Here is a 23,575-nt window from a genome sequence, read left to right as displayed (position 1 = left end):
GTACATCATGAGAAATGCTGGGCTGGAAGAAGCACAAGCTGGAATCAAGATTGAGGGCAGAAATATAAATAACCTCAGATATGCAGATGACACCACCCTTATGGCAGAAAGTGAAGAGGAACTCAAAAGCCTCTTGATGAAAGTGAAAGAGGAGAGTGAAAAAGTTGGCTTAAAGCTCAACATTCAGAAAATGAAGATCATGGCATCTGGTCCCATCACTTCATGGCAAATAGATGGGGAAACAGTGTCAGACTTTATTTTTCTGGGCTCCAAAATCACTGCAGATGGTGACTGCAGCCATGAAATTAAAAGACGCTTACTCCTTGGAAGGAAAGTTATGACCAACCTAGATAGCATATTCAAAAGCAGAGACATTACTTTGCCAACAAAGGTCCGTCTAGTCAAGGCTGTGGTTTTTCCAGTGGTCATGTATGGATGTGAGAGTTGGACCGTGAAGAAAGCTGAGCGCCGAAGAATTGATGCTTTTGAACTTTTTGAACTGTGGTGTTGGAGAAGACTCCTGAGAGTCCCTTGGACTGCAAGGAGATCCAACCAGTCCATTCTGAAGGAGATCAGCCCTGGGTGTTCATTGGAAGGACTGATGCTGAAGCTGAAACTCCAGTACTTTGGCCACCTCATGCAAAGAGTTGACTCATTGGAAAAGATTCTGATGCTGGGAGGGATTGGGGGCAGGAGGAAAAGGGGATGACAGAGGATGAGATGGCTGGATGGCGTCACCGACTCGATGGACGTGAGTCTGAGTGAACTCTGGGAGTTGGTGATGGACAGGGAGGCCTGGCATGCTGTGATTTATGGGGTTGCAAAGAGTCAGACACGACTGAGCGACTGAACTGAACTGAACTGTTTGTATTACATTTGACTTTAAGGGGATTTTTCCCCCAACAAAATTATCTTTTAAAATACATCTAGTTCACATAAAGATTATAATTAATTTTCTTTTCCTAACCAGCCCTTGGGTGTCTCACAATTAAAAATAACCCAGATTTTAAAGTCAGAATCAAATTATTAGAATTGCTTACAAGGCATTCACATGGAGAACAATATGGAGTTTAATAAAACAGTTTGTTTTTCCTCTGATGGAAGAAGGTGGTATAAATTGCAATGGTAAAGCCTGTTGATTGGTTACACCAGTCAGAAGAAAAAAATCCTGATTATAAGCTGACTGAAGGCACAAACTGACTGTTTCTTATACAGTTTCTGTTTTTAAACAACAACAACAAAGCACCTAGTGTCTCTGCTCACTCTGGGGTTTGTTTTGTTCATTTAGTAGTTATCAAATCTTTTTAGCTAAAACTCTTTGTGAAATCAGTCCTTATCTGAATAACTGAGCAGGAAGGTTGACCAGAAGTCCCATAGCCCCTCCTGGGACACTTCTTCGTTCTTACTAGAGAAATTTGAGATGTAGCTGCGTTTGAGTGAAAAGTGAGAGAATGCAGCATGGCATGGCTATCTAGAAAATGGCCATGGTCTGAAACTCCTTAAAGCCTTTACATTGGCCCCAGGCCTCAAAAGGTGAAGAGCCTGGGTGGTTAGGCTGCATAGTGTTAAACTTTGGCGTCCAGCTGCACTGCCGTCCATTGTGCCTAAACAGGTTCTTCTCCATAATCAAAACAGAGAGTGCTCATGCCCACCTTCCTGCTTAACTCATGTCCACATCCGCTTGCAGATAACTGCAGTGACCTGAACTCGGAGCTGCAGAGGGTGCTGACGGGGCTGGAGAACGTGGTCTGCTGCAGGAAAAAGAGCAGCTGCAGCCTGTCAGTGGCAGAGGTGGACAGGCACATTGAGCAGCTGACCACGGCCAGCGAGCGCTGTGACTTGGCCATCAAGGTAGGACTCCCCCACCCCACTCCCTCTGTGTGACTCTCAGATCATATGAGGGAAATGATCAGATTCCTTTCGTCTAAAGTGCTGTTTTTCTCGAATATCTATGAAGGGGTGGGTATTTCTAAAAAGGCCATTCTAAAGTTGGGCCACCAGGGAGAAGCTGGAGCCGTGTACATTTTTGCTGGGTTGAATCATATCCGAGAAGGTCATTTGATCAATACTCAAGATCACTGTCTTTACTGCAAAAATGACCACTTCCTTGGAAGCTGTGAGACTAATAGTATTGAACTGTGTCATTTTAGTTGGTTCATCATACAGCGTTCTGAGGTTGTAAGATTAACTTGGAAATTTTATTAAAGCTTTCAGGCTTCTAGAATATTATTTCTAGAGTTATCAATTCATGGTGCTAACAAAGGGTCTGAATGAGTCATCTATCCTGAGCATACCAGATTGGGCCTCAGTCCCACCATTGCTGTGCATTCACCTTGGGCTTCCCTGGTGGCTCAGATGGTAAAGAATCTGCCTGCAATGATACAAGGAAGGAGACCCGGGTTCGATCCCTGGGTAGGGAAGATCCTCTGGAGAAGGTAATGCCAACCCACTCTAGTATTCGTGCTGGAGAATTCCACGGACAGAGGAGCCTGACAGACTACAGTCCATGGGGTCACAAAGAGTCGGACACTACTGAGCGATTTTGACTCGCTGACTCATCTTACTGCTTAGGGAACACCAGGTGAGAAGAATTTGCTGTATCTGCACAAACTCACCTTGGAACTGTGGGAACATCAAGTCCTCTTGATACAGGGCCTCTGGTATCTTTATATTACTTCCCCAGAGCTTAGTGACCTAGGCATATCAGTTCACACTGAAAAGTCTGAAAGGAGCCTGTGTCAAGGGGAAATGTGATGTTCTCTGAAAAATGTTTGAGGACTCAGGGCCCAACTTTCTATTGACAGGAATCCTGGATTTCACAGAAGAGCTGTGGTATCTCGAGGTAAACCATGATTCATGATAATAATACATCTGGTTTCCCATCTTTATTCATCACAATTATAAATATACAGTTGATGTGGTTTGGGGAAGCAGCCACTAGTGTTTTTCTCTCTGGAATCTCCAGGCCCTGTATGTGATTGTAATGTCAGCTTGGGTACTAGCCCAAGCCTTAGCATCAAGGGGAAGAGGAAGCCACGGGTTTCTGCCAACCAGCAAGGGACAGAGCAGGCCCTGGAGCAGGACTGAATAGGGCAGAAGTCTCTGATTTGAGAGTAAGGACAAAGCACTGCATGTGGAAAGTGGCAGCAAGAATAACTGTCCTCATTGGGGCACCAATGTGAGCATCCAAGAGCAAGCACCCTGTGCCAGCTAAGTCGCTTCAGTCATGTCCGACTCTTTGCAGCCCCATGGACTGTAGCCCACCAGTCTCCTCTGTCCGTGGGATTCTCCAGTCAAGAATACTGGAATGGGTAGCCGTTCAGTTTTCCAGGGAACACCCCGACCCAGAGATTGAACCCCAGTCTCTTACATCTCTTGCATTGGCAGGCAGGTTCTTTACCGCTAGAGCCACCTGGAATGCCCTGTACCCTTAGGCCACTCATTTCTGAGACCTATTTCACATCACATCTCTTCATTGCCTTCTACCCCGACATGGTAATTCCACCTCTTCTTTTCAAATCATTTGGGGTGTGCTTCCTTTTCCAAAGGACAATAATCACAAATGAATAGTTTCTGAAAGCAAGCAGAAGGAGTTCTTCCTTTTCTTCAAATTTATGTTTCTTCTTCATTAAATACTGATGTTTTCAGTGAGTTTAAAAAAAAACTCTCCAAGTACTATCAAGATCCTATTCTTTTTAAGCTCATAGCTGTCGTGTTAATTAAATCCCTGCTGTCTTAGAAACCTCCACAACGAGCTCCCTTTTTTCTGTGTCACTGAGGTTTATTTGCATCTTTCGTATCTTGGGACTGAACCTCATTCACACCTTCTGGTTCTGATACGACCCTAAAACCTGGAAGTGGTGATGTGACCCATCATATCACTAAGCTGGAACATGGGAAACCTGTGATTTAGGAAATTTCAAGTTAGATCTTGTATGCAGTCTGCAACCTTGCCTTTGCTTTATCAGGATCACTAACTGGCTTACCATCTGATTATGTGTATTCACCGACTCTGGAACATGGGTGACGGAGATAAATGTCGTGTGGCTGTTCGCACTACAGACAGACCTAAATACCAGAAAGAGACCGTGTTTTTCTCATGAGGGGAGACTTCTGGGGAACACAGACCATAACCCAGGCCATGACAGAGCCTCTTCTGAAAATGGGGAGAGGGTGACTGGGAGGATGGCCCGTCTTGATTACTTTCTTCAGTGAAGTGACCGTGGAAGCCACCCCTCTGTGGACACTCGCCCACAACTAGCCTGTGTTCTCCCCTTCCCCTTTTTCCCAGGAACTCACTTGCCTTGTCTCCGTGGCTCTGTTTTCCAGACAGTGGAGGAGATCGAGGGGGTCCTCGGCCGGGACCTGTACCCCAGCCTGGCAGAGGAGCGGTCCCGGTGGGAGAAGGAGTTGGCGGGGCTGAGGGAGGAGAACGAGAGCCTGACGGCCATGCTGTGCAGCAAGGAGGAGGAGCTGCACAGGACCAAGGCCACCATGAATGCCATCCGGGAGGAGCGCGACCGGCTGCGGAGGAGGGTGAGCGCCAGTCCCTGGTGGGGAGGCCGGCCCTGAGGCCAGCTGCTTGAGCTATGGGCGCCCTGAGGGTTCAGTGGCATTTCTCCTCTTGTGAATCACCATACCTTTCCGGGTATGAAGTCGTTCTTGAGAGTCGTCTGAAAGTGCTGAGGTGTGCAGGTAGGATTTTTTTTTAAACACTCTTCTCTGCAATCAGCAAATCTTAGTGGATGCAAACATTTATCCTGGCGCAGTGATTCTCAGCCATTCTCTGGGTACTCATGTCTTCCCCAAGCTCAGATAAAAGGTTCTAACTTTAAGGTAGGCAAATAATTTATAATTTGCAAAAATATAAAGAATTTCCACTTTGCAGTTTCTTCTGATCATGTTTCTTTAGATTTATAGTACCTGCTCTCGTATATCCATACTGAGTCTAATATGGAATCTCCTTTAGACTCATTAAAGTTAATGTGAAAAAGTCACTCAGTCATGTCTGACTCTGTAGTGGGTAGCCTTTCTCCTTCTCCAGGGGATCTTCCTGACCCAGGAATCGAACTGGGGTCTTCTGCATTGCAGGCAGATTCTTTACCAACTGAGCTATCAGGGAAGCCCATTAAAGTTAATAGTCCTGTATATATCTCTCTGTGTGTGTATGTTCTGAGTGTGTATGTGTAATTCCTGGTAGTCACCTCTGCCTGCTTAAATGGCCCTATGACCCAAACAGGTTTGAGAACCACTTTGTTTGGTGGTTGGTTGGAAATACAACCGTTACTAAAGGAGTTGATGTTTCAGGATAAAATTGTTTGGCAGGGTTGTTAAGCACTCACTTTTCCAAAGATAGAGTTTTTTCTTAGGAACCCACAAGTATTTCTTTGTTTGACTGTTCATTTGATCTGTCATTGGACTGGAGGTGAAGCAATGAATTCTTCGGTCAGAAACAGTTCCCTTTGAACTTCGCTTTGAATTACTAGGCCCGCTTTATTTACTCTTTCTCCATCGTGGCAGAATTAGAAGCTTGCTTTCTGTTGTGCTCTGACTGGTGATTTTGCGCAGAGGAGGAAAAAGATACACCTTGGTCTTGCCGTCGCTCCTTAACCTGCTTCACCAAGAGCAGCGTGTGTACATCGTTGTTTCTAATCCCCACACAGTGTTCGTACTTGACATTGTGCGTGAATATGAAAGAAAGCCCTATTTTTGAATGTTATCAACTCTTTTCCTCATTTGTGGCTATTGCCAGCATTTCCTAACGCTCATATCTGAGTGTTATTTTGTCTAAACTCACATGCATAAGCTTATTTTCAGAACCCAGCTGTATCGGATGCCAGTCCTGGCAACGGCAGGTGTAAATCATTGCAGTCAGCAAAGACTTGATCTGGGCAAGCTGAGGACATTTACTTAGTGCTAAGGCCCACAGCGCATGTAATTTCCTGGGTTACACTCCCTGATCATTATGACTAATGCCCTAATTAGGTGTGCTTGCTTTTAGCACGCACATTCTGTTGGTGCTTACTTTGTGAGGGAAATGTTGGTCTTAGGCCTAATTACATATTGTGGTTTAGAATAAGTTTCCTCCTCGAACTTGAGAAGCACAAGACTGCACTTGATTGTGACGAGCAAAGGAGAAAAAACCAGTTTCCCTTCACTGAGTATTCTCTCCAGCTCTGGAGGACGGTCTTAAGGACAGCATAGTCTCATGGTGTCACACTCTGTGCCAGGGCTCAGTGACTGCTTGGGGCCACAGCGTGACCCCCCAAAGCCACTGTGAGTCTCTGGGAAGTTACCTACGCTCTCTGTGCCTCAGTTTATTCTGCTATGAAATGGGGATAATAATAGTGCCCAGTGCAGGAACACTATGTAATCCTCATGAATTATCTAAGCACTTGACTAATGCATGGCACATAGAAACTGCTCAAAAACTATCAATAATTGTTTGGGGTGAAGTCCAGAGTTACCTGTTTAGTAGTCTGGAAAGATTAACACCATACCACCTTTTTTCCCTAAGAATCCGTATAGATTTGAATTCGTAGATGGACATTGAATAACTGCACAGACACCCACAGATACACATACATACATTGTACTCAAAACTTTTATTCTGATCACATTTATTATCATGTAAGTTCTGTAGTTAATACAATTTTATATCAATGTATATGTTTATATTTTAATTACCTCCAAATAAAAATATATTAGGGAACTTGTATGTCTTCTTCAACTGGAAATTCCCAGTTTGTATATGTACCCATGGATTAGATTTATTTCTCTTTATTCCAAGACAGTTGTGGGTGTCAAAATCTGCTCAAGGCTGTTGAATGCCAGTTTGCTAGATTTTACATGCTGGATGACTTCTGCCTACCATGACCCAGTGTATTTCATTTCCCTGAGGAGGAATCTGTCTTTTGTGGCTGGTTGTCTTCTCGTCATGATGTACAGCTCTGAGGAATGACTGAGGTTTGGTCGGTTCCATCCTTGTGGTTCCACATGATAACATGGCTGGTTTGCCTTTGTTGTCTTTCTGGCCACTCGGAATCCACAGTTCATCAAAGTTGCCTGAAAAGCAGGTTTTGTTTTTCCCCATTGCCCACATTCACTGTATAGAATTTGAACTGATCAGATCAATAGGATTGGTGCTTACCCCCTTGCCTGTAATTAAACAGAGTGCTCTCGGTAGATTTTCTGAGCCTTGTACATGATTTAATTAAATTAGACCTTTAATGTCAGTGAGCAGATTGGGCTACTTGGCAGAGCAGTAACTAAGGAACAACAGGCAGACAATTTTTATTATTGGTCCCAGCTCATTATTAAATGAGATAATCATTTATTTCTGCATGCTCTGTAATAGAACCACTCATTTCCTCATGCATAAAGAAATGAGTTTAATTTAGGCAAAGTAAAATTAATTACTCTAGAAAGGGAAGCACTTGGATTTTCATTCATTTATTCATTTTGTAAACATGACTGGTCTTCTCCTCTGTGCTGGGCAGAGGGAATATACTGATGAACGGGATACAGACACTGGCCTTGGGGATGTTTGGCAGACAGGCAAGTAAACAGGTCTTTACAATAGTTGTTGTTGAGTCACTAAGTCGTGTCCCTCTGCAACCCCATGGACTGCAGCATGCCAGGCTTCCTTGTCCTTCACTATCTCCCGGAGTTTGCTCAAACTCATGTCCATTGAGTCAATGATACCGTCCAACCGTCTCATCCTCTGTCTCCCTTTTCTGCTCCTGCCTTCAGTCTTTTCCAGCATCAGGGTCTTTTCCAATGACTCAGCTCTTCACATCAGGTGGTCAAAGTATTGAGCTTCAGCATCAGTCCTTCCAATGAGTATTCAGGGTTGATTTCCTTTAGGAATGACTGGCTTGATCTCCTTGCAGACCAGGGACTCTCAAGAGTATTCTCCAGCACCACAATTTGAAAGCATCAGTTCTTTAGCGCTCAGCTTTCTTTATAGTCCAACTGTCACATCCACACATGACTACTGGAAAAACCATAGCTTTGACTATGTGGACCTTTGTTGGCAAAGTAATGTGTCTGCTTTTTAATACACTGTGTAGGTTTGTCATGGCTTTCCTTCCTACAAGCAAACATCTTTGAATTTCATGGCTGCAGTCACCATCCACTGTGATTTTGGAGGCCAGGAAAATAAAGTCTGTCACTGTTTCCACTTTTCCACCTTGCATTTGCCATGAAGTGATGGGATCGGATACCGTGATATTAGTTTTTTGAATGTTGAGTTTTTACCCAGCTTTTTCACTCTCCTCTTTCAACTCATAAGAGGTTCTTTACTTTCTGCCATTAGAGTGGTGTTATCTTCATATATGAGGTTGTTGACATGTCAACTGAAGGGGAGCAGGAACACAGAAGACACCCTGAGAACTCATAGAAAGGATCAGCCTCCCTCAGTTACGTGTTTTTTGTACCTAATTGTTTAGGTCAACTGCCCTGTAACATAAATGGTCAATGTATTCCTCAGATAGTTCAGTAAAGCAAACTGGATGTGACCACAGGCTCATGAATCTGTGTCCCATTGAATCATAGCCTTGAATCTGAGACAGGTGACACACATTCCTTCTTCAGAACGTCCTGCAGTCAGTTATGTCTTATTATAGCAAAAATCGATTAATATAAATCAGAACCAGCCAAACTAAGAGACACATAGGTGACATCTGAAAGAGGTCTGAAAACAAATCGTCCTGCTGTCTTCTTCCCCTGGAGTCCTAAAAGCTTTGCGCTGTGATGTGTGGCCACAGACAGAGGTTTGCCATCCAGGGAAGTTCAGCCAAGCTTTAAAATCTAGGGTTCTTATTGGAGCTGAGTTATGTAAACGTGATTGATTGAACCCTTGGCCTATGAACTCATTTCCCAGTCCCTTCTCCGGGAGGGTATCAGGCTGCTGCCTCTGGGCCGCCTTTGTGAATCTGCAGGGGTGGCGCTGTACTGCGCCCCTGTGGTCACTCTCGTGCAGAAGGAGTCTTGTGGGTGTGAGGGTCCAGCACAGCCCTGCTCGGGCCCCTGTGCACACGCAGCTGTGGCCCTCATCCCGGCGCTGTACTCAGCATCCTCCTGTGTGAGCCCAGGACCCACTCCTAGAGCCGCCGGTTCCGGATCCACTGGCGCCTGTTTCTGACTACTGCGCTGCTTCTGAACACCCAGTCGAATCTGCCTTCAGTATTCACCCAAGTTATCTCCAAGGGCACTTGGCAATCCGTGTTCATGCTTACTGGGGCTAGAGAGAGAGGAGTCTAAATTAAATGAAAAAGCCTGATGAGGAAGATTAATGACCTTAAAGGTTGACCATGTGTTTTATTATATCCTTCTTTCTACTAATTCATTCATTTATAATATATACTTATTATTAGGCTGCCCGCCCCTACTGGGAGATAAGATGTAAAGCGTCAGGCTGAGGTGTCCAGAGCCTTGTCTGCCTCCAAAACGGCCATTCACCGCATCACCCATTGTAGGCTATGTTGGGGCTTTCCCGGTGGCTCAGTCAGTAAAAAAACTCACCTGCAATGCAGGAGACCTGGGTTCGATCCCTGGGTTGGGAAGATCCCCTGGCAGAGGGCATGGCAACTCACTCCAATATTCTTGCCTGGAGAATCCCCGTGAACAGAGCACCCTGCGGGCTACAGTCCATAGGGTCGCAAAGAGTCGAACACGACTGAGCAACTAAGGACAGCACAGTAGGCTACATCAGTGTCGCTTTGAAATATTTAACGAAAAATCAGTAACAGTGGAGATATTTCTGGAGGTGAAATTGTTGACACTTTTCAGAGGTTAAATAAAGATTCCTCTCCGTTTTGCCTTATTTGGCCTTAGATCTCATGTGACCTCTTCCCACTTTGCCTCCCGCTCTTGATACTTTTTTTGTCTGGATATTGAAAATGCAGTACTGCAACATAGTCCTTCATGTTTACTGTGAATTTTATTTAGATTATAGCGAATGCAGATCAATTTCATAATAGTTATGCGGGCAGGGGGTAAGGACCTACCTAGATCAAAGGGTACTTGAACACTTTTACAGTGCTGTAGTTTATTTTTCTAACAGATGTTTTCTTACAGTTATGTGTTGTTTAATATATAGAAATAGATACATAGAAGTAGAAGAGGAGCTAATACGCTAAAATATTAAGAGGCCAAGTCTAGGCCATGAAAAGAGTCATATATTTTCTTTCTACTTTTCTTTAATTTTCAAATTGAAGAAACAAAAAGTAAAATATGAATTATGGAATGTGATCGGCATCTCCCAGCCTTAATAACTTGATATCCACACCAAAGCAGTTATTCTGTTTGGTCCTTGATGGAAATTTGTTCATATCTTACCTTTTCTATTTCCTCTTAGGAGTTTCTTTATATGAGGAAGAAGATGCCAATATTTGCTAAGTTCAAATTCATAAAATACTTATTTAAAAGGAAAAAACAGCAACCCTGAGCTGAGAGGAGGGCGATCTGGTCCAGTCTTCTCCTTCCACCTCAGTTTGGGGGTCCCAGCTGGCTCTTCTTCTGAGTGACTGGAGAGGATAGGATACACAGTGGTAACAAAGTAGCCTCCCAAATGAAAAGCTTATTTCCTGCTTGCACTGCACATTCAGTGCAGGTCTGAAGCGAGCACACAGCTCTGCTCCGTGTGTTCCCTTAGGAACCCAGGGTGATGGTAGCCTGTTCCCTAAAACATCACTTGAACAGACTCCTCCTCATCTGAATGCTTCTGTTCACAGCCCATGGACCAGAGCTAGACAGATGCTCCACCTCACCAGAGAGGGGCTGAGAAATAGGAAGGAGCAGTGGGTTGAGCAGTAAATGTTCCAGGTGATTGATTTGCTTCAAGTGTGATACCAGGTAGACTTGGACGGGAATGCAGGCACCAGAGAATCAGGCGGTTTCACGCATCCATCCTAGAGTGGCTCAGAACAGGTGTGACAGCGTCACTGGGAAACTCTTCCAAAGGATAAATGCTCAGGCCCTTCCATATGAATCAATGAATGGGCTGTAGGACCCTCACACACTTCCCCGTTGTGATCCTAGCAGAACCCAGACAGTAAGCGGAAGGCAGTATCCTTCAGTCACCCGCTGTGTGTGTTCCGAAAGCCTCTCCAGACATCTTTACCCGCTCCCCACAGGTGGAGTGAAAAGAGAGAGGACCCCCCCCAGCCTTTCTGGCACTTTCTATTCATGCCTCACCCGCTTCTCCAAGGGCCACAGTGTGGTGGTGATGAGCCCTACATCTGAGACAGGAATGGTTCCCACCCCTGTCTTCCACTCATCAAGGTCACATGAGTGTAAGAGGGGGTGCTGAGAGGGCTGTGCGTGTTCTAGAATCTGGGAGGACACAGGATCCCTGGGAATGCAGAGGCAAGGAGGAGTTGCTCCGGGTGGGGGAGAACTTCCTGTGCTCATCTGTTGAAGAAAAATAGTTTTACAAGGTGCCACCTACCAATGCATTTTTTTTTTCAGTGCTATTTTGATTGTTTACTTTTACGGACCTGTTAATAATATTGATAGTACTAACATTCTTTGACCGCTTTTAGACTAAACATACCCCTCTTGTACTAAAAATAGATACCTTTGAAGCAAAGCAGGATGGTAGAGCCTGAATTATAATGCTGAATATGTTTTGAGCATTTACTAGTGATGAGTGATGATGTATGCACATCTCATTTAACCTGCACCATAATTCTAGGAGAGGTACTATTATACCCTTCTTAGACATGAGAGGCCGGCGGAAGTTTAATGATCCTGGTCTATGCTGACATTAACTCTTGGCACCAAAACTTAGGCTCTGGTAGCCTTGCAGTGGGATGTAGTATTCACTTTTCTATTGTTTGGACTCCTTTCCTATGTTCTGTCTGCTTTTCCCCATATCACCTCCTGCTTCTACCCAGACTAGAAGTAAAGCATCCTCTCTTATATAACGTGGGTGGCAGACTCCTTAGGATACGACACATCAGTGTCCCTGGTATTCCAAAACAAAACCAAGTGAAGACAAAATAAGTTTGTTTCATAGAGAAGAAGCTGTCTGTGCACATATTTATCTTGATGTGAGCCTGACAGAACATTTTTGGCAAAACCTGTCTCCCCCCTTTTCCATACTTAGAGGAAGTTTTAAGAGAGATCCATGGCAGAGAACCCACAAAACTGATTTTCTCATGTCTTCTTTGAAAAGTTTCTAAATGGGCTCTGTGTACACCTGTGCCATGGAAATTGTGAAGCAGTTTTTTTAGTTGTGGGTACTAGTGTTGGCTTATCCCTCCTTGTCTCCCTCCTTCAGCCTCCACTCCAGTGAGGAAGTCCAGCTGTGTAAAGGCAAGCTCTTGGCTGTAAAGCAAGTAGCTGACAACGTTTGTTTGAAAACTGGTCAGAAATTAGGAAGACAGCCAAAGCACTGACCTTTTTCCCCGATGCAGCCACTTAGTTAATCCGGTCCAGGTTCCTTCGTGGGCTTTCAGACAAAAGAAGAGCAAGGTACACCCATCACCCTTCAGAGAACAGAAATGCAGCTGAGTTTGCTTTCCTCCATGTGTTCTATAATCTCTTCCTCTTCTGATTCAGCTGACTCAAAATTGCCCTGAACAGTAAAATACTATTTTGCTGAAACAAATCACATTTGTAGGAATAAGTGTATATTTTCTATAAGTAAAGTCTGCTTTCTCATTTGCTTGAGGGCTCCGAGAAAGAAAAGTCTTATAAAATCTCCAGTGGGAGACAGTGGTTCTCTGCCAAGCACAGCCCCAAGCCCGGCCTCGAAGGAGGCTGCTTTCTGAGGCCCACCTGTGCTTACCACCTCAAGCTCATTCAGTAGAACTTTTCCGGCTCAGCGGTTCTCAGCCCTCTCCAGTGTACAAATCATCTGTCTCCACCAGCTCCATTACACAGCAAAATTATGAATTACAACCTAATTGCTTGAAATTACAGCTGCCCAGTGACCAGCGCTCCATACCATCAGCAGAACACAGACTTGTTCCTTTATGGCTAATAGCAATGCTTCTCCTCCTACTCAGGAGTCCAGTGCCGCCTCTCCTTCCTCCTGTCTCTCATCTGTGCCCCACGTTCTCAGCTGAGTCCGTCAGAGGGCTTGGGTGTCTCTCTGAGCCCCTGCAGACGTCCTGGGGGAGCGCAGGCCCAGCAGCTGGCCCTGCTTGCAGCCGCCCTCACCTCCCTCTCGGTGACCTGCGCCCTTTCCGGAAACCCACCACTGTGACACCTCAACAGCTCCAGCCCGACTCTCCGTCCTCACCAGCATCTGGCTGCTACAATCTCTTATGCCCCTGAGCGCCTAGCTTTATATTTACTTCCTTTCATTTGTTTGTTTTCATCTGGCCTGCAGGGCCCAGAGATAAGCTAATTACATCCCTCTGTTAAAGCAGACACATGGATCCTGAAAAGGCCCGCTTTTATTTACTGCTTTTCTCCCCCACTCTCTTTCCCTCATTTTACGGGTGTCCTTATACACAGTGTTGTGTTTTTCATTTACATCCATTGTGTTGTGCTGCAGAGTTCTTTCTTTGTTTTCCCTGAGCACTCTGACTTTAAGGTCTGCGCATGGTGCCACGTATGCATGAGGTCTAAGGCCTCTTGAAATTCTGTAGTGTCCCCACCACATCTACCATGCCCAATGTCCAGACCTCCCACTACCACAAACAGTGCCCCGGGGCATAGGCCATGCCTGTGTCCTCTTTGGTCCTGTGTGGGAATTTCTCTGGATACATGTCCAAGAGTGAGGCTGCAGAGTCCCCACACGCACCTCATGGCGTGTGCATGTGCTTGAAAGTGAATGTGTTAGTCACTCAGCCGTGTCCCACTCTTTCTGACCCCATGGGCTGTAGCCCGCCAGGCTCCTCTGTCCATAGGGTTCTCCAGGCAAGAACACTGGAGTGGGTTGCCATTTCCTACCCCAGGGGATCTTCCTGACCCAGGAATCAAACCCCCATCTCTTGTGTCTCCTGCTTTGGCAGGCGGGTTCTTTACCACTGCACCGTTGGGAAAGCCCTTATATCCCTGATAGTTTTTGTGCTTATCATTTTTCCTTTTATCACATTCTTTTTTGCAATTTAGTTTTCTGGTTCCTGAAAAGCTTGTGTGTCCTTGGGAAGTTCTTTCAGCAAAGGTCTATAGGTGCTTAATTCTTAATCTTTGAGATTGTCTTTCTTTTTGCCCACACTCTTGATGATAGGTGTATAGTTTCCTGTTGTTGCTGAGACAGATTACCACAATCAGTGACCTAAGATGACACAGATTTATTATCTCCCGGTTCTGGAGGTCAAATGTCTGAAATGTGTCTTGCTCACTAAAATCAGTGAGGCATCAGGGCTGTGTTCCTTCTTGGTTCAGTTTCCTTGCCTTTTTCTATGATTCCTGCAAATTCCCTTCTGCCGTGTGAGGTAATTTATTCACAGATTTCCAGGATTTGGGTGTGGACATCTTTGGGGGCCATTACTCAGGCTGCTACAGTAGTCTAGCTACGTCTTGGGTTTTCAGTTGACAGTTTTATTTGGCAATATTCAAGATTGTATTGAGGTTGACACTGTGTCAGACACTGTTCCACGTGTTGAATACAATAGTGAGTGAAACAGACCAACATCCCCGCCCTCAGAGCTTAAGGTGTCTCTCCCACCAGGCAGCTTCAAGATTCCCTCTTTACCCTTTCCCTTCCACCTACATTTGCAATCCAGTGTTTCTAGATATGCAGTTTTGTCATCCTCTTCTTCCGGTTAGCACCAGCTGCATAACAAACCACCCCAAATATGGAGCCCCCAGAGGACAATCGTTTATGACTATCTGTGTGTTTCTGGGGATGACTGGCCTCCAGTGGACAGTTCTCTCTTGGGCTCAGATGTGCTTGCAGTCAGAGGGTGGCCATGGCCAGTCATCTTGAAGGCATGCTTCCTTTGTCTGGTGGGGAGGCTGACCGTTGTCTGGACCTCAGCAGGGACTGTTGGTCAGAACACCCACAAGCACCCTCCCTGTGTGCCCTGGGCTTCCTCACAGCAGCATGTTTGGCTAGTAAGGGCCAGCACCCCGAGAGAGAGGTAGGCACAATTGCATTGCCTTTTCTAACCTACCCTTGGAAGTTACGTGGCATCACTGGCACAACTTTCTGTTGATCAGATGCAGGCTCAGGCCAGGCGCGTGCAAGGAGAGGGGAACTGGAGTTGTTTTTGGTTGCCCTGGGTCTTTGTTGCTGCACTTGGGCTTCGTCTGGCTGTGGCAAGTGGGAGCTGCTCTTCGTTCCAGAGCGCGGGCTCTCGTTTGTGGGCTCAGCAATTGTGGCCCACGGGTTTAGTTGCTCCCGCATGTGGAATCTTCCCAGACCAGGGATCAAACCCATGTCCCCGCCACTGGCAGGCAGATTCTTATCTACTGTACCACAAGGGAAATCCTGGAGTCCACTTTTTGATGGAGGGACTATCAAAGCATTTGCAGACATATCTAAAAACTTCCACAGCTATCTAGCACCTGACATGATACTTAAGTCTCAGGACTGTATCTAGAAAACTTACTTCTTTTCTTTTCGAATATTGTTTCGCTGCCATTTCCTGTGTTCCTGTCCTCTGGAACTCTTTTGGAAGTGGGTTGGAGCCTCTCAATGACACTTGCATTTTTGTGTCTATTTAGCTGCCCGTGGTATGTTCTGAATTCTTTGTGCTGTGTTCCTGTTCACTATTTCTCTTTCCAATTTTATTGAAAAACAGTCTTTTCCACTCTTCCCAGTCTAGAGCTTAACCTGATTTCACTTCATTGACTATATTTTCCATGGGTTTTTCTTTTTCATCTGCCTATTCTTGCTTGATATCTGCCTATTTTTATTTCACAATGTCTTATTCTGTACAAAAATTACTCCTTTTATCTCTTTATGGGCCCTAAACGTGTTTATTGTGCTGTGGTTTACAGGTTGCTTTATTCTGATCTCGTCTCTGTTGGGTCCGTCTCCTGATTTAGCCTGTCCCATCTCTTCCTCCTCTCCCTGCCGCCATTCTTCCATGTCAGTCAGCTCCCTGGTCCTGGGTGCCGTTGTGGGAGGCTTAAGTCTCTCCCAGTTCCCTGATGATATTGGGGAGTTTACCAGTTAGATTTCTCGGGAAGAGAGTGGTCTAGCAAAATCCAGACCAGTTTCCACTGTCAAGATTTGTTGTTGTTGTTTAGTCACTAAGTCGTGTCCAGCTCTTTTGCGACCCTATGGACTGTCGCCCACCCAGCTCCTCTGTCCATGGGATTCTCCAGGCAAGGATACTGGAGTGGGTCGCCATTTCCTTCTCCAGGGGATCTTCCCGACCCAGGGATGGAAGCTTCGACTCCTCCTTTGTTGATGGGACCTTCACCTCCAAGCCACCAGGGAGCAGTTCCCAGGTTCAGGGGGCGGTGCACACACTGTGGAGCCAGAATAAGCCTGGACCCCACACTCTTGTGTCCCGAGGCTGAGGTGCTGGTTTCTCTGGTTTGACTCCCACACAGCCTGGACTGCCTTCCAGCTTCCTGGGCAGTGCCCTCGGTCCGCTGTTCACAGAGGGACCTGGCAGGGAGCCTCCCAGCTGGATGCAGGAGCGTCTGCTCCAGCGGCCTGACGTGCCACAGTCCTGGGTCCTCTGCCTGGATCCTGGCACATTCACTCCACGCCCTGCTCGCCCCTCCCCGGCTGCCTGAAGCACCAGCTCCCTCCTACCTCTCTAACCTTATTTTTCACTTTGTTTCTGGCACCTGGAGATTACTGTCTTTCTTTGAAGCCCGGCAGTGGATTTCTTTCTCACTGTTCCTTTTTGTGCAGCGTTTCTATACACTCTTAACAGGAGGGCCGCCTGTTTACCTTAGCCACACCTGTCATCCACTGGACATTTCCATTGGTTCTGTACACAGTCACCCCCCGCCCCCTGTTTGCAGCCCTGCTTCTCATTCTTGTCCTTTTAGTGCCTGCCAAGACCACGTCTCAGCCCTGCCAAGCTTCTGAGTACACCCTGTGTGCAACAGCTCCCCTTGTGCAGTTGATGGAGTTGGGCTTTTTCCAGTCTGTGTCTTTCATCAGTAGTCTTCCTTGCACTCTGCCTTTAAGGAATGCGCCCAAGTCTTCTTTCTGCTAATGCCCCAAGCACATTCTCTTCACTGTTACAGCTTTTATTCCTTGCTGACATTTTCATGAAGTCTCCAGGGTTTGAAGAAAACAATGCATTGACTCAGTCTCCTGTCTAAAATCAAAGAGCTCAGCTGAGTCTGCAGTGTGCTGTGTAAGCGTTTCTCCCTCTCGCCTTCTCTTTCTCGCTCTTTGGGTTATAGGTCACCTTCCTTTCTCTTTTCTGACAGCTACTATCCCCTCCCTCTCTCCTATCAGAGCACCTTAACTCTAAGACAGACAAAAGCCATCAGATGGAAGCTGCCTCTTTTTTCATCCTCAGTTCTCCAGTTCGCAAACACACCTTTCTTAGTACCTTCGTGTCTACTGTTGAGCCTTCAATCCAACCAGCTGTGTAGACTCTCTCTGCCCACCTCCACACTTACACCTTATCCACACGCAGAAGCCCAGTTCTGATCCCTTTCTCTCAGATCACATTTCTACCATTGACTGAAATCCTTCACATGCCTGATGGTTTCCTCAAATGCAGCATGTCCAAAGTTGGCATCTTGTTTATCTCTGAAAACTCAGCTTCTTCTTATGTTTTCACCATTTTGCCAAGTACCATGATACGCAGAGTCATTCCAGCCACAAGTTTGTCTATCTTTGTCCTTTCTTAAATTGTTCTAGAACTGCATTGACCAATACAGTAACTACTCACCACGCACGACTATTTAAGTTGGAGTTTAATTAAAATAGAATACAATTAAAAATAAAGTTCCTTGGGAACAGTAGGCACATTTCATGTGGCTTATGGCCACCTTAGCGGACAGTGAGGCCAGAGCACACACCCGTTACTACGGGAAAGGAAGCTCTATTGGATGGTGCTCTGGGGAGTGCTAGTCATTTTTGCTCCTGCTTCACTGACAGTGTTTGAGCCCTCATCATTGATCTCACATGCAGCTTTGACTGACTTCCTTTCTCTTCCTCATTCCAGTCCATTCTCTTCTCTCATCAGATGATCTTATGAAGCCCTTTTCGCTCTTCGGGAAGTCATTGAGCGTTAAGAGAAGCGGAGGGCTGGCATTTTATTGTCATTTCCTTCCTTGAGCCTGTCGGAGCTGTTTTCCTCTTTATTCGCTTGTTAAACAGCTCCTCAACCTTCAAGATTGAAGGCCAGTGTTTCCCACTCCGGGAGGCAGAGTAACGCTTCTTTCACGTGCTGACACTTCTTGTCGGTGTCCCTTCTCGGAGCCCACATCACGAGAAGTCTGGCTGGACTCTGAGCCCCTGAGACACAAGACTGTCCCCTTCACACTCCGTCAGGATTTCAGGGGACGTGACAGACACACTCCTCTTCCGGGCCTCTAGAAGCAACCTGGCTACATACTCACTTTAGAAGAAGTGAGGAAATGGCCACTGAAATCATGTTCCATTGTCTGATGTTGAAGAACTCCAGTGGGAAAGGCTATAACGGTATCGGCACATGTATCAGTTCCTAGTTTAGATGTGCTTTGATTTCTGGCTATCCCCAACTGCAAAGCACGTATTTCATTGAGAGAAATATATTTTCTTTAATGAAATATCCTCAGTGAAAGATGAGTATATTAGGTAATGACCTCAAACTTGGTGACATAAAACAACAACAACGCATTCTCTCACCATTCTGGAGTCTGCAAAATCACGGTGTTGGCGAGGCTGCACTTCCTCCATGGGCTCTGGAGGAGAATCCTGTCTCACCTCTTCTGGCTTCTAGTAGCTCCCCCTGGTGTCCTCTGATTTGTGGCCACTCTCTGCCTCCGTCTGTACACGGCCTTCCCTGTGTTTCTGTGTCTCAAATCTCCCTCTCTTTTTTCTTATAAGTAGATTTAGGGCCCACCCCAATTCCACGAGGGTCTCATCTTGAGATCCTTGATGTAATTACATCTACAGAGACCATATTTCAAAATAAGGTCCCATTCATAGACTGGGGGTTTAGAACTTGGACGTGTCTTTTGGGTAAGGTACACAATTCAACTTACTGCAGTGGGTAAGAACAAAAGCAAGGATGCTAATAGCTGTCTCTCTCCCCTCTCCCAAGCTTTACCTAAGCTCACAGTCAGCAGATTGGTTTTAACCTTCATTTCTGTTCAGTTCAGTTCAGTCGCTCAGTCATGTCCGACTCTTTGCGACCCCATGAATCACAGCACGCCAGGCCTCCCTGTCCATCACCAACTCCTGGAGTTCACTCAGACTCACGTCCATCGAGTCAGTGATACCATCCAGCCATCTCATCCTCTGTCATCCCCTTTTCCTCCTGCCCTCAATCCCTCCCAGCATCAGAGTCTTTTCCAGTGAGTCAACTCTTCGCATGAGGTGGCCAAAGTACTGGAGTTTCAGCTTCAGCATCATTCCTTCCAAAGAAACATGTATTCATCCAAATTAAGATCCCACTTCCCAAGCAAGAGAGGAGAAAGGGCTTTTTAACTCAACTGTTTCTCATTCCATGAAGGCTCACTCCACTCCCTTCAGCTGGATATTTTTCACTGCCTAACAATTATCATTAAGTAATAAAGCGTAGACCAAAATAAACATGTTTATCATCCTTTAGTTTTCAAAGACATTCTCTTAGCCCAAAGCTTTTAATATGAAAATGAGTATTTAGACTCAGAATTTGAGGTGTGCATGCGCACGCACAAACACACCATGGAAAATGACTAGAAGCTATCGTCTCTGTAGAGTGAGAAAGAACATAGGTACTTTTTTTGTCTTCATTTTCCACTGTCATTTAAATTTTCCACAATAGACATGTTGACTTTAGTGACTAGAAGAAGAAACATTTTTTATAACATGAGTAGTTTTAATGATGTTTTTATAAAATGCCCAGAGCCATGTTTTACATTTTAAGAAGAGAGATAAGTGGACCAGTTGGGATTCCTGGAACCCCAGACTACCGATTGTTTGGGGAGGGATTCAGACACTCTTAGGGCTTCCCTGATAGTTCAGTTGGTAAAGAATCACCTGCAATGCAGGAGACCTCCGTTCGATTCCTGGGTCAGGAAGATCCCCTGGAGAAGGGATAGGCTACCCACTCCAGAATTCTTGGGCTTCCCTCGTGGCTCAGCTGGTAAAGAATCCGCCTTCAATGCGGGAGACCTGGGTTCAATCCCTGGGTTAGGAAGATCCCCTGGAGAAGGGAAAGGCTACTCACTCCAGTATTCTGGCCTGGAGAATTCCATGGACTGTATAGTCCATGGAGTCACAAAGAGTTGGACACAGCTGACCAACTTTCACTTCACTTCAGACATTCTTTAGATTGGGCAGTGGTGGTAACACTGTTGCCTATTCAGGACCTCATCAGACTTCCACAGCGGTAGAACCTGAAACCCGCCGTCTCCACCGCAGTGGTTTTCCCGGTGCCAGGAAGCTGGCCTGATGGAGAAACGCGTCCTGCCCTCGGCCGCAGGCACAGAGAGGCACAGTTGATCAGGACCATCCCACAATGAGCCCTGTAGTCTCTCAGCAGCAGTCCCACTTGACTTTGACAGCGTGTGTTTTTCTGGTGTTTAGACGGCTTTGAGGGCAGCCCTGGGTGTGGTTCTTTATGGGGACGATGCACATTTCTGTTAACCCGCAGTTACTGGACGCCACCGCAGAGCCAGCTATTGGGCACTTTTCAGCTGTTTCATCATTGAATGCAATTTGCTCCAAGGGAGTTTTCCTATCTTGGCTTCTCATATGCTGATGAATTATTGAAATTTCAATTACTTTTGGTTCCCAATTTAGCAGGGTGGAGACATCCAAGATATTAAAGATGAAAAGCTCTCCAGTCGCTTTTAGATAACGGTTTGCCTGGAAGGCCTCAGGGCTGGCAGCCGGGCGGCTCTGCTCCATGGTCTCTGAGATGTCGAGTGCCATGCGGCGTTGGCCGCCCGCAGGTCACTGCCGTCAGCCGGGTGCACCGGCGTTGCCTGGGCACTTGTTGGACACGCAGACTCCTAGGTGTGGTCTCCACCTGCTGATCAGAATCTGTGGCAGGGCCTGGGCTCTGTGTCTTAACAAACCCTCTGGAACATTCTGGTGCACTGATAGGTTGGGAAACCCGGGTTTAGATGTCCTGGTGCTGAGTCTTCCCATTAGGGTCTGGTGCCCACGTGTAAGGGCCCTTGGGTGCTGCGGTCAGTGTGCCCTTTAAGACTGACACCGTATACAGTGATCAAACTGTGATCCGGGTCATCGGAAAGACCGGTTTCTAATAATCATCTTCACTTGCTTGGAGCATTTCTCCCTTTGGATGTTAGTGAGCCATAACCATAGAGAAGCAGAGTTGGGACATTTAAATTCTGTGCAGGTAGATGTGTGTTCTAAATGTAATTGAGGGGGCTCTGGGTCGCTCCACACTGAAGGGCTAATTAGGTATTCCTTCCTTCTGTCCCCGGGATAATCCCATCTTGAAGTCCCTTGGGAAAAAGCCATGGGTACCAACTCCCTCTCATCGCCATAGCCTCTCCTCCTTCCCAGAGCAGGTCTCTCTCCTACCCTGTGCATATTAAATAATTTGCCGTTCTTCAGACACAGCCTGTCATCCAAGCCGGTCTCCCCACTCCAGCCCCTCAGCCAGCGCCGCACTCATCTCGTCCATTACAGCCCTGTCCACCTGGGAGGCTGTGCTCAAAGACAGTTCCGCAGTGACTTCAGGTGTAGTCAAGTTCTTCCTCTTTCCTGCTTCCTGCACACCCACCCTGGATTGATGTTTATAGCATGAGCATGTGCTTATGTTGAAATGATCTCTGTCCTCTGAACTCCATGCAAGTACAAATTTCATCCTGGGTTCCATTTCTTGTGCCATGTGTATCAGGCACAGGAGACTGAGTGAGCGAACATCCCTTAAAGATGGCCCTTCTCCTTGTGCTGGAAGCTTCCAGCACCGTAGAAAACATGTCCCCCTCCAGCTTGTGAAGCGCAGATGCTGGCCAGCCCGTGGCAGATCCAGTTAAGAACATCAGTGCCCTTTGTGTGGACTCAGCTGACGTCGGTTTTCAGGGAAGCTGGTTTCTTCGTGTAAATGAAAGCTTTGCCCTCCCCCGCACTGGCCCTTCTGCTCTTTTGGCGGGGGGAGCCTACCGCCATGTCTGAAGGTGTTGTCATTTCAGGTTAGAGAGCTTCAAACTCGCCTGCAGAGCGTGCAGGCCACGGGCCCCTCCAGCCCTGGCCGCCTCACTTCCGCCAACCGCCCCGTTAACCCCAGCACTGGAGAACTGAGCACGAGCAGCAGCAGCAATGACATCCCCATCGCCAAGGTGAGCTCCGGGGACACGGCCGTTATCGGGCAGCCCCAGCCTTTGTACAGCAGGGCTGCTGTGCCAGCATGCAATTAGCTCAGCGGGCCCTGAGGGGCCTCCCAGGGTCCCGCGTAGGCCTCCCATGCTGGAGCTGCAGGAAGAGATAACCCACTAATAGTTTTAAGTCTCTCTCGGCTGCAACCTGGATGCCAGCTCTCATTAATCAGCAGGCCAGAGCCTGTCCCAGCTGACAGGTCGTTGTGGAGAGTGAGATGTTTTGTCACAGGGTGGGTAGAGAGTTGCTCTTGAGGATAATGGTTCAGCCCAGGAGGGGAACCCTGAGTAATGAACCAATGATCTGCCTGCTCCCAGAACCGACAGCCCTGCCAGCAGAAAAATAGATGACGATGATGGGCAGGCCTAGCAGCTGTGAAAAGTAGCCCCTCCATTCTCAGCCACAGCCCCCGACCCCCTTCCTATGCTGAGTCCACCCCAGAGAGACTGTTCACACGATTACATGTCCTCTTCCTGGTAGCCCTGCCAGTCTCTGCAACAAGGTTGGTTGTCAGCCATCAAGTTTATGAAGTCTCACCAGTGCTCCTCAGCCAGAAGTGATTTTTGTCCCAAGGGCTATTTGGCCATGTCTGGACACCTTTTCGATGGTCACACCTGGAGTACTGTGGCTAGAAGCCAAGGATGCTGGTGAACATCTCATAGTGCACAGAACAGTCCCCCACAGCAAAGAATGTCCAACTCAAAATGTCATTGGTACTAACGCTGAAAAACCATAAGTTAATAAGCAGGTGGCAGAAAAATCAGACACGTGAGTCGTTTTTAAGAACTGATGGTTTAGTTGCCAAGGTTCAAGAGTAGCCCTGTATAAACACAGTCTCAGTAGTTTATATGGGGAATGGCGTGTGTTGTTTTTTGACCATTTGTTTTGTTTTGTTTGTTAAGATCGCCGAGAGGGTGAAGCTCTCCAAGACCAGGTCTGAATCTTCGTCGTCTGATCGGCCAGTCCTAGGCTCAGAGATCAGCAGCATCGGGGTGAGTGTTTATGAGTTGCAAAGGGACACGTCACATAGGAGAACTATACAGTGGCTCGTCCACGACAGAAGCACTCCCCAGGGGTCCCTCCAATAAACCAGGTGATTGTAATAAGAAATCATACCTGATTTCTTTCCAAAGGGTCAGGTTAAAATGCTTAGTGGTTCACCGGTAGTGAATTACCCCTTCAGCTTTAAAGGGAGCTTTTTGA

General features: G+C 46.6%; 1 protein-coding gene and 1 long non-coding RNA gene across 3 annotated transcripts in view; one reads left to right on the top strand and one right to left on the bottom strand.

Annotated features, from left to right (window-relative positions):
- MCC (MCC regulator of WNT signaling pathway) overlaps nucleotides 1-23,575 on the top strand; it is a 523,821-nt gene that overhangs the window by 445,726 nt on the left and 54,520 nt on the right. For both annotated transcript variants that reach the window (XM_025296457.3, XM_025296459.2), the window contains 4 exons: nucleotides 1,688-1,851; nucleotides 4,330-4,536; nucleotides 22,189-22,335; nucleotides 23,275-23,364. In XM_025296457.3, the coding sequence (XP_025152242.2) occupies nucleotides 1,688-1,851; nucleotides 4,330-4,536; nucleotides 22,189-22,335; nucleotides 23,275-23,364 (608 nt within the window). The remainder of the gene's footprint in view (nucleotides 1-1,687; nucleotides 1,852-4,329; nucleotides 4,537-22,188; nucleotides 22,336-23,274; nucleotides 23,365-23,575) is intronic.
- LOC123328271 lies at nucleotides 9,108-12,529 on the bottom strand. The gene is made up of 3 exons (XR_006543115.2): nucleotides 12,406-12,529; nucleotides 10,342-10,529; nucleotides 9,108-9,244 (listed from the first exon to the last, which is right to left on the bottom strand). It is a non-coding gene; the product is annotated as an uncharacterized LOC123328271 (long non-coding RNA).

The sequence above is a fragment of the Bubalus bubalis genome, chromosome 11 (assembly GCF_019923935.1).
Source record: "Bubalus bubalis isolate 160015118507 breed Murrah chromosome 11, NDDB_SH_1, whole genome shotgun sequence".
NCBI classification, from domain to species: Eukaryota; Metazoa; Chordata; class Mammalia; order Artiodactyla; family Bovidae; genus Bubalus; species Bubalus bubalis.
The sequence above is the reverse complement of the archived record's forward strand: the minus strand, read 5'-3'. Positions and strand labels throughout refer to the sequence as shown.